This window comes from Protopterus annectens, chromosome 9.part0 (genome assembly GCF_019279795.1).
Source record: "Protopterus annectens isolate FY-2018-M chromosome 9.part0, PAN1.0, whole genome shotgun sequence".
NCBI lineage: Eukaryota > Metazoa > Chordata > Ceratodontiformes > Protopteridae > Protopterus > Protopterus annectens.
In genome coordinates, this window is record NC_056743.1 from 1,262,091,720 (window position 1) to 1,262,103,721 (window position 12,002).

At 32.9% G+C, this 12,002-nt stretch overlaps 1 protein-coding gene across 1 annotated transcript in view; it reads right to left on the minus strand.

The window, feature by feature from the left end:
• LOC122810651 (rho-related GTP-binding protein RhoD-like) overlaps positions 1 to 12,002 on the minus strand; it is a 563,211-nt gene that overhangs the window by 298,402 nt on the left and 252,807 nt on the right. Inside the window, exon 3 of the mRNA XM_044082223.1 lies at positions 2,268 to 2,355. Within this exon, the coding sequence (XP_043938158.1) occupies positions 2,268 to 2,355 (88 nt within the window). The remainder of the gene's footprint in view (positions 1 to 2,267; positions 2,356 to 12,002) is intronic.

Here is a 12,002-nt window from a genome sequence, read left to right on the forward strand (position 1 = left end):
TATGCAAGGAGAAACACAGCTAACAAGGAATGTCTTAACCTCTAACAAATGAACTGAGTAAATTTGTTTGCTTTCACAGTTTGGTTAGAAACATCAGTAAAACAACATATTTAATGGCAGTACCTTAAGATGTTTTTCACTAACTAGAAGTGCTGCCCTACCAAAGTTGATAGTAACGTGATGAGAGTTTACAGGGTTAGCATAAACTATGATGTTTTTAATTGTATTATGAGGTATCAAGATTTGATGTGATGACTGCTGCTTTACTTGTGAACACTGTCATTCAGCAATTTATGTGTTTAAGTGACAACCTTCATGATGTGCAATAAAACAATATATTATGTATTTGAGTACAAACAGGCAGACAAAATATCTTACAAGGTTATTCTAGTTTTGTACCTGGTAAAACATGTCTCTTTTCCCAGTTTTGGATTTTGCTTTTGGAATTTTTCATGTACTTCTATCTTTCATAATTACTTGAATGGCATATCCAATTGGACCAGATGGTACTCTACATTTGCAGTCCCAGGTCTGCTGTGGCTGGTATTCTACAAGCTTCATTTGGGCCTGCTAATGTTTCTCATAAACATAAATGATAGGTAAACTGATAATTCTGATTTACTCCAGTTTGCCTGTGATTGCACATTACTTTTCTATTACTCCTGTTTATTGCTGCCTCAAAAAAGGCACTGGCAAAGTTTAGCTCTGATGTATGCTAATGGATTTCAGCTCTGTTACTAAAAAAATAAGATTGATTTAGTTTAATTACTATTACATTCATCCATGGGAAATGTACCATTGTTTTCAAAGTTCAGTATTTAGGATTTATAATTAAAATGCATGTTCCTTATAGAGTATGTTCTTCATAAGAGCAGTAAACAGCTTGGTTACTTTTACAGGCTCACCAACACTTCCTCACCCCTTTCTCAGTGACAAAACGTGTTCCACCATAACACTCTCCAGCATTTCTACTTGAAAACATATGGTTAGTAACCTTTTTAAAGACAACTGGAATTTAAGAGAGATCATCTACATCAGAGCTGCCAGGTTTTCACACAGATTGCATTATGACTTGCAAGATACATCAGTGCAGTGTTCTTTTTTAAACCTTATAAGCTTCATCTCCGCAACAGGTTCTGCTATATACACATTATGCTTATACAATGTCTTTTAAGTTACTCATTGCAGTCACTTAAACACCAACACTATTAGCTTATTTTCTTAGGTGCTTCTCCATATATATGCTTGTTACTTTCCAAGCTAACTTCAAAACAGGTGTGCAACCTACAATTCAGCCATCTCAGGTGCTGAGTTATATCCTCTCCATAAGAGGTGTTGCTCTGTCAGAGCCCCTTAAGTATGAGCTATCTCTTCACCTCAACAAAAAAATATTTTCCTCTGAATGTGATATTACCTAAATTATGCCAATACATAGTTACATTATAGGTAGTCTAGTTCAAAACAAAGGTTATGATAAACGTTACCCAATTAATAGATACTTATCCTTGGCCATATGGTTATCTAACAAACATTTAAACTGACAGAATAATTTACCCATTGTTCTACCTAGTGATAACTGATTCCACAGGACTGTACAATGTACTTGGAACAATTTCTCTCTCATTAATGTAAAGACTTATTTTTTTACTATCTATCATCTGCATCTTTTTGTATAATCTAACCTTTCCCTTTCCTTCACTATTTATGACATTCTTCACTTCCCTTACACTAAATCTCCCTTTTCTCTGACAACCTGGTTTGTATTATCCATCAGTATTTGCACCTGCAAGTTTATTGTTTCCTGTACACTGACATTCTCTTGGTTATAACAAAAGTATTGGTTTCACATGAACTCTGTACTGAACTCAGCCTTTGTCCTCTTTGTACACCAACTGTGGTTTGTTCAATTAACCACAAACTATAAGGACTAGTAGGCCTCATCCAGTTTTATTTAATGTCCAGAATTGATGAATGAAGTAATTACTATTTTGACATGCCTTATGGGTCTAGGTAATTAGTTCCTTTTACAACTACAAGAACCTACTTTGTATAATATTCCTAAGAAGGTCACTGCTGATTTTTTATCAGGTCTCCATTTTAAGCCAGGTATTGCACAAATAGACTAACTCTGTCCCCCAAACAACATAACTACACGACTGACTGACAAACTAAGTAAATATATTGCATTCTTACAGTCTTTGATTGTCAAATACATCCAGTTTCACCACTAAGTTTACCTAAAGGTCACCCAAAAAAGCAACACTTACCAGCAGTGTCCCACAGGTTGATTTCAACAGGTCTGCTTGCAGTGTTGAACTGAGCTGTGTATCTTTCAAACACAGTTGGTACGTATGCCTGCAAGAAAAGAGAAAGCAATGTGGGTTTACCATTAAAGAATACAAACATTTTAGAAACATTTTGTAACAAGAAGCATTGTAATGAAATACTATATACAATTATTCAAACGACTACTTGAGAGAATGCAAATGCATACTTGATAAAAGATAAAAAAAAAGTTTCTTAATTTTTTTACTATACGTGAGTAGCTGTGGTCTATGTGGTGTTTCAATCCAGAAATATTTTGTCTGTATCTAATGAATTCTAATTGTTGCCCCTATTACTAAAAATAAAATGCTGTGTGAATAGTGAAGTTATGTTTCTTAACTTATTACTGTATGTACGGTTGTGAATCTGTATAAAATGTATATTATCAGATGTGTTTTATTTGTTAATTATCACTGCTGCCTGGCTTGGGTCCTGGATGAAAAGAGTCCTTGGACCAGTCCACCTTACCAGTTGACATTATTTGATAAGTAAATAAAGCAGAAAATAAAGAATGCAGTTTACACAATGAGAAAGTATACACCAAAATCAACTTGATTTTTAGACTGACTTAAATGGATGTATACATGGAAGCACACCTGAAGCCACACATTTCTTAAAAACATGTATGACGACAGTGGTGGGCGAGGTGATGGACGTGGACCACAGTTATGTATGTATAGTGAGTCCTTTCACAAAATGTCTGCATAACAAAAAAATGCCATTTCCATATTGTGCCCTTTACAGATATTACAATACACCCAGCTTTAAACAGCCTTTCTTGTTCTGTTTGTGTGATAGGATGCATTCGATATACGCCACAGGATGTATTATTGCTTAGGTATATCAATGTGGTCATTATGACATGAACAAGAAGAATAAAAACAACGACAAATGTCTTCATATTGACATTCAACCTCATTAGACATAGCTTAAGAAAGAAGATAGATGACCAAGGATAAAAAATGTACAATTAAAGCTTACATGAGAAATAATAAACAAATAAGAAGGAGAGGGAGATTTAAATAAAGACAATCCAAAACTAAAAAAAAAAACTGAATAAAAAATGACAGGAAAGAACTGACTGACTCATCTTAAAGGAAAAAAATAGTAAGCATGCCTCAAAAAAGTATCAAAGAGCATGCTGTTTTAATTCTCTCATTTGAAGTCTTACACAGCTTCTAATCATTGCAAGTATTTTTTCAAAATGTCAGAAACTCCATTCTCTTACTTTGGCTAATGTTTGTTGTTTTTTATAGCATTATGTACTAATTTCCATAACACTGTATTCCCTTAGTATATCTCAGATACAGAGAGTAACTTATTCCATGTATCCAAATCCCACAGTTACTATCAGGCTTACAGACAGTGCAGTTCCCAGAACAACTTTTTTAAATGTAAAATCATTTTTTCAGGGAACAGAAGTTATACTTCTAAAGGATAAGCAACTCATACAGTTGATATAGAAATCTTCTTCACTTCCTTTTATCCTCTATTAAGCTAATTCAAGTAACATCAGGTCCACTGGGCAGGGGTTGTAAGAATTTAAAAATAAAATTCATATCTAGAGCCACTGCAGTTAAGATAACTGCTGACTGCTGATGGTTACTGCCAGCATTTTTCCATAACTCTCAAATGTCCAGAATTTCATAGAATCCCCAGATTTTTGCCTCATTTTGTGGTCTGTTTCTCATTAAAACTCTGGTTTTCTGGCAAATTGTTGGAGATTGAAACCACTAAATAATGACAGAGACAGACACACTGTATCTGTCAACTGTACAGATTTTCACAGAATGTGCAGATTTTGCCTCATATTTTTGGTCTGTTTCTCATAAAATTGTGTTTTTTGGGCAAATAATTTGCAAAACATTGAGGATTGAAGTAAAAAAAATAATGACAGAAATCTGAGTTTCAGACTTCATACCCTTCAGAAAATTCATGCAAATGCAAAACTTATTACTCTATCAACTTTCTAAGTTTGTAAGATCAATATTTAAAAAGTGTCTCTAATTTTGGGCCTCCCCCCCACATTATTTATGGCTTTATCCTATTTCTTGGTCTTAAAATTTGAGAGGTATGGAGACAGACATTTGAATTTTAGACTTCATATCCTTACAAAAAAAATCATAAAGATGCAAGCCCGTTACTCTAGCACATTTCTAAATTTATATTAGCAATATTTAAAACATGTCCTTGATGTTGCCCCTTCATTATTTTTGACTTTGTCCAGAAATCTTGTACGAAGAGGTTGAGAGGTATAAATCCTCATTGTTGATACAATACTGTTTAATACTGTTTGAGATATGTATGTAATAAAGCAGGATGTTGGGAGGGATTCAGGGTTTTGTTTGCAAATCAGGACATCCTGTGAAAATCAGTACTCTTTCTCAAAATGTTTGTTTTATTTTTCAAATACATTTGAATGAATTCCATAGTATTTATGCATAACATCTTAAATAACTATGTACACTATTTGCATTAGCCTGACACTATAACAGATCTTAATGTATACAGCTACTTTATAAGTATGCCTGATTCATTATCAGAGTGTCTGATCAGTTATTGTATAGTGTCAATCAACGATAAGATTTTTCCCCAAGGGTTGTTGATAAATGGCTTTGAATAAATTCTTAGTTCTTTAATTTTAATTTTCAATACTGCTCTGGTCTCCAGTAGGCTGTAGAAGTCTTCCAAAGTTGTTATTGCATTTGTATTCCATCTTCTTGTTATACACTTCCTTGAAATTGCAAGTTTAGTCTATACTAGATATATGTTTGACCTATTTAAATGAGGACCTTTGTTCATATTTAATAATACAAGAGCTTTAGTTAAATAAAATGATTCATTAAATAAAGCTTGTATTTAGTTATTAATACCATTCCAAAATGGATTAATTTTAACACAGTCAAAGAAAATGTGGTTCCAATCTGCATTGTGTGCTTGCTCATATCTCCAACATATTCCTTATATGGAAGAACTAATTTTACTGATTCTGTCTGAGGTTAAGAATCCTCTGTAATGCAAGCATTTCCAATTAAAAACTTTTCAGTGTTGTGTAAAGGATGTATATTTTATTGATAATAAGATATTTGTTTTAATATTTTCAGTTAACTCTATTGAGTGTCCTTTTGTTATATATTTCCAATATGAGGTTTTGGGTGTTGTTTTATAGTTTATCAATATTTTGTAAAATTTGAAATACTGTTTCCCATGTCAAAGTCATTATATATGATTTTCTATATGTATTTCATAAATTTAGGCATTTCTTTAAATGAAGAATTGTTAATTATTCTACTTAAATCTTGTGACTATGACAGAATACTCTGTAAAGTTAGCCAGTCCTATTGTAGAATTGTGTATGTTGTTTTTATTACTTGCATATCTAAAACTTTTAGTTCTTTGATACATTGGAGCCAACAAACCAATCCTTTCTGTTCCCAGGAATTAATAATTTCTCTATATACTTTATGTGGAAAGTTGTGACTATAAATGGTGTTAAAAGATCAAACCACATTTTTGAATCTATATTTGCATTAATAATTTCCCTAAATGAGTCAGTGTAATAATTAATCATACAAGTTTTAGTGGGTTTAGTTATACTACATTGCATACTAATGCATAATATGTGCCACGGCAAATTGTTTTTATCTGTTATTTGAATTTTTTTTTGTAAATCAGATTCATTTATTGATATTGCAGTTAGTAATGTTTAACAATTTGCAGAGTAATTTGGACTTATCAAATCTCAGATTCTTTTAGATATTGATGCTTTTATATATGTTTCTATATCAGGAAAGTTTAATCCTCCCTGTTTCCATGGTCTGATATGATATAGCAAAGTTATTCTGTTTCTTTTGGTAAACCATAAAAAATGTATTAGGCATGAATTTATTTTTAAGTATATTCCTTTCTGGTAACAGTTGTATTTCCAAGGCTATATATAGGATCATGGGCAGTAAAACAATTTTTATTAACTGTAGCCCATCTTCAAATGTTAATATTATTTTGTTACATATTTCCACAGAGATTTTAATTGTGTTGATGATATTATTGTAGTTTTTTGAGACTACTTCATTATTATCCTTGCAGAACTCAATTCCTAGATATTTTAAGGTAGATTCTTGTTTCCCTGTGATCTGCTCCCCCTTAGTCTGCAGTTCTTTTTTTATTTAAAAATAAACATTTTAATTCTGATTTATTGAAATGGATCCCTGAAGTCATGTGAAATTTGTCAATTAATATATCTAATTCTTCTAATGTCTCTTTTGTATTAGATAATGTTAGTAATATGTCATCAGCAAATAGCATTACTTTAGAATTGTTTTGTTCATAAACATCTATTCCTTTGATTTTTATATTGTTATGAATTGAATCTGCCAATATTTCAATAGCCAGAGCAAACAGAATCGGTGACATGGGACATCCGTGTTTAGTGCCTTTTGTTATATTTAGATTCAGAGGTAAAAGGACCTAACTTGACATATGCTAAATTATTTGTATATATATTCTTTAGGAGATGAACAAATGATACAGGAAATTCAAATAGCATTAGGATTTTGAATAAATAGTCCCAGTTTAGGGAATCAAAGGCTTTCTCTATATCTAAGCCAGTTATGAGTGTTTCTTTATTTTCTTTATTAACATAATCTGTAGGAGAAATTATCCTTTTAATATTGTCATGTGTGTGTCTATGACATATAAATCCAGTTTGATCATTATTTATTGTTTTGGATAGTGGTATTTTCATTATTTTAGTTAATATTGTCATAAATATATTATAGGCATTATTTAATAATGATATAGATCTATATGAGGTACAGAGGTTTGGGGTTTGTTTTCCTTTCGGATTGGTGTGATTAAGGAATATCTCCAAGAGGGTGGTATTAAAGCTTGTGACTGAATTTCTAATAGAGATTTATGGAAGAGGGATAGTATCTTTGAAGGAAAAAGTTTATATATTTCCATAATTATGCCATCTATACCTGGAGCTTTATTATTTTACTCTATTTTATTATATCTGTAATTTCTTTGTAGGATAGGGTTGCTTGTAGATCTAGTTTTAATTTTTCTAGTATTTTTTTATGTTAGAACATTTTTCATCTAGATTTAATTGATCAATATGTATATTTTCTTTTTGGAAATGTTCCATATAGTGATTTCTATAGGCATCAAGAATGTCATCTATATCTGAGACATTTTCCCTTTCTTTTCATGGAAGATACTTTTAATGTTATTAGGTTTTGATTGTATTTTGATTCTTGTGGATAAATTATGCAGATATTTGGGAGAAGTGGCCAAAGTATTAATTTTTAGTTTTTCTAAAGTTGAACTAGTTTTATGTGTTAGAATTTCGTTGGATTTAAGGTTTAATAATTCTACTTTCTTTTTCATCTCCAAATGATTTTGATTTTTTTCAGCTTTTACTGACAAAAGTTTGGATTGAAGACCTAATAATTCAGAATCCCATTCTCAGATTGTTTTTTTATACCAGGTTAGGGTTTTACCATATATGTAAGCTTTCAATAAGTCCCATGCCATTATTTTATTTATCTCTGTGGTGTAATTAATATCTAAGAAGAACTGTAATTCAGATAATAACCAGGGTTTGAACTCTTTCATTTTAGTTATATATGCTGGAATTCTGGAGTTAAAGATTAATGGCTTGTGCCCATTTTGAAGTTTTAGTATCAATGAATTGTGGTCTGAAAAGGGGCAGGGAGTGATTGAGAAATTAATGACTTTAGAGTGTAAGTCATGGGCAGCAAGTACTTTATCTATTCTAGTTTGGGTACCAAATCTTTGATCTTGAAGGGAAAACAGCAACGATTTATCTTTAAATTTGAAAGTATTTACAAGATGAAATGATTCTACCCACTTGTTTAAAGCCTTTGATACAGCAGATGTACGCAGCTGCCTTTTACTTGTAGTTTCAGAAATATCAAATATACAGTTAAAATCTCCTCATAAAATTAACTTGCCTTTATAATTATTGGAAATGAAATCCAAGTGTTTTTAACAGTTCCTGTTCCAGTGCCTGGGAACCAGTATAGATTGGCTAGTGTCCAGGGGTGTAGCCAGGATTTTCAGATTTGTACTCACAGCTCCCAGACTGCTACCCCCCCACAAGCCACACTCACAGCAGCAGATTGCTGTCTGCCCACTCCCTTAAACTGCTGACCACACCACGCCATTTCCTCAATGTTACTGTCTGAATAGATCACTGGCAAGCATACCTCTCAATTGTCCAGAATTTTGCCTCATATTTTTCATCTGTTTTTGATAAAATTTGTGGTTTTCTAGCAAATCACGGAGTATTGAAGTCACAAACTATTAAAACCAAGACAGATGAAAAAGGAACAAGCAGTCCAATACCAGCAAACCAAATCAAATTTAATTCACATTAGTGCTTTTGTTGAGATAAATCACATGAACCTCTTTGGACAAATTATTTAAATAACCATAATGCATTATATACTAACCCACAGGTTGAAATTAGTTAATTAATGACATCAATACCCTATGTTTACTTTATTATAATTTAAAGGTATCACAGTTGTAGGCTTTAAAACAACCTAATATGAAAATAAAAAATTATCTATCTAAAGCTTTTAATTTAAGAAGGCAACCTAAAGAACAATGCATTTAATTTTAGTTGCCAAAAAAATTCTCTTAATTCTAAGTCTAATGGCCATGGTCCTCCCCTAATATTTTTCTTAACTTGCTCCACTATCAAGTACTCAAAATGGTGGTCTGGAAAATCAACAATATGTTTAGCTAAGGCATTATTAATGTTTTGTTTCCCTATGTTATATTTGTGATCATAAACATGTTGGTTGAATTCCTTTCAATCTTCCCAATATAAAATGATGTACACCTTTGGCACTGGGCTAAATATACAACCCTTGGTATACAACAATAAAAGTTAGTTTATATGAGATGCCATTTATCTTAAACATCTCTCCTACTGTGACAAATTTACAGTGGGTGCAAGCCCCATATTTTCTCATTCCCGGCATATAAACAATGGGGGAAGAGACCTCTCCAATAAGTTCTTTATAGTTTGTCCCCTCCTAAACACCAATTTAGGTGCATTTACAATTTTTGATCTAATAGCAGAATCTTCTGTTACTACAGCCCAATTCTTAAACAAAATTTTCCTTATTTGTGTAGTAAGTGAGGAAAAAGTAGTGATAACACTTATCTAACTAGTTTGACAATCAGCTAAAGTCTCAGATAAAGGACTCAGAGCATTATTATCCATTTTCCCACAATGCTCTTTTTACTTGTACTTGAGTGACAAGCTGATCTAGAAGTTCAAGTGGATATGCTCATTTTAGCAACATGTCCTTCAGTTTATTACATTCTTCCCTAAAATCTACTTCCAATGATGTCATGTGGGCTGCTCTTACTAATTGTCCCTTAATCACGGCCCTCTTGTGATGAAGAGGGTGGGTACTTTCAAAATGTCCAAATATTCCCAAGTGCCTGTAAGTACCACAGAGCTCCACAAGGCAACGTAAACACTAAACATCCTCAAGCACACACAATGTCCACCTACTATTCTAAATATTCATCTATTAGGACAATTCAGCATTGCTGCATACTACTTACTGAATTTGTCCTATAAACCTTGTTAGACATAATTACCAATGACAGAAAAACTGTACCCAGTTCTCAGTGTTGTATGACATTTAGTACAGGATAAGTAGCTGAGCAAAACTAGAACTGCTAGGTAAACTGAATTATCAACTGCTGCAAACAAAATGATAATTTCTGGGCAAACTGGATTTTTAAGAGACAGTATATGAATCACAGCAGAAAAGTAGTTTACTATAGTCAGTATAGAATTACTGAAATAAGCAGCTACTTTCCAGTTAAAAAAAAGTTTACGCTGTTAAAGGTGTGTGTCAGTGCAACACAACATCAGCAGCATGAGTGTTCTAAATTAAGGACTGCTCTACTGCTTTTAAGTTGTTTTGAGCTCTGCTTTTGCTGTTCTAACATAGTTATCAATTTAAAACATTTGCAATAAAACAGCTGTTTACCTAGTAAGGAGAAAATAGTGGAAATAAGATCCAGTTCATCAATCTCAGAAAAACAGAAGATGTGTATCCATGGGAGCCAGTCAAAAAGAAGATGTGTATCCATGGGAGCCAATCAAAGAGAAGATGTGTATCCATGGGAGCCAATCAAAGAGAAGATGTGTATCCATGGGAGCCAATCAAAGAGAAGATGTGTATCCATGGGAGCCAAGGATAAAAACTGTTGACAGTTACACCCTTAGCACCCTACATACATGAATTGAATCTCAAGCATTTGCTTAAGGGAAGCATACTAAACCAAAGCAACTGCACTAGGCCTAAGAAAGAATCTCAGTCTTATCATTTTTCTTTCAAGGAAGACATAAATTGTTCCCAAGGCTCAACGTTCAGAGCTGAAAAGATAGATACTGCATCCCAATATACTGAGAAGATAGTTGCTTGTGAAGACAAAAAACATAAATGCAAATACAACCTGCTTCTTTACCTCCCACCACCAAAATGAAAACAGTCACCTTTATTGTGCACCTATGGTGTTACATGCTGAAAGAACAAATGAACATTCTCATAGGTCTGATTGTAAGGAACGTTAAACAAATAATTACCACACTCTTCTTAGTCCTGATATAAGCTAGTGTAAGGGATCTTGTGTGCACACATCTTGAGTAGAGTTGGTTTCTTACTGCTCGAGGCACAGGGCAAAAGTTGAGGATGGGCTCTGTTTACTAATCCTATATCAAACTTCCACACTACAGAATGTTTTACAACCAAAGTCTATACATAGTTATATAAACAAATCTGGTTTCCCTCAGAAATAAATACACCAAATTCAAAAATAAACCCCTTTTGGTGGAGCCCTAATATAAAGAGGGTGCATAGTAATAAAAAAGTATTGCATGCAAAAATAAATCTAACTTTCAAGAAGCCCAAAAAAACTCTTGCTGAACTAAACATTAATCTAAACAAGGAACTCAGGCTCCTAATGAAATCAACCAAAACCAGATATGAGGCAAAATTTGCCACCCAGGCAAAAAGACAACCATAAAACTTACTTATCTATGTTAGAAATCTCAGAAACAATGCCCAGCACTGTGTAGAATTAATAATAACTGATAACACATACTTAGATCCAGCAGACAGAGCCAATCAATTGGACAACAAATTCAGCTCAAACACCCTGACCATTCAGTATTCTCAGATCAAATACCTGCATCTGTAATACTTTATTTATTTGTTTTATTTATTTATTTATTTATTTATTTATTTATTTATTTATTTATTTATGTTATTTAACATTTGTTAACCAGGAAAGTTAACCTTAAAATCTCCAAACAATAAATTATAAAGTCACTATCTAAGGCAAAGAACACTACATCCATAGAGCCAGATAACATAGCAAGCTGCCTACTAGTTAGTCTGAAACATGATTTGCTAAAACCCCTACAGAGGCTAATCAATATTAGTCTCAAAGCAGGTTTTATGCCAGATGAATGAAGGACAGCAACAGTCCTTCCCTTACCCTTCAACAAAGGTGAGGATTCAGTAGACTCAGGCAATTATATGCCCGTAACCCTGACCACTCTCATCTGTGAACTTATGCCAACAATATGATGTCCTTCAATGACTGCATACCCACTGTTG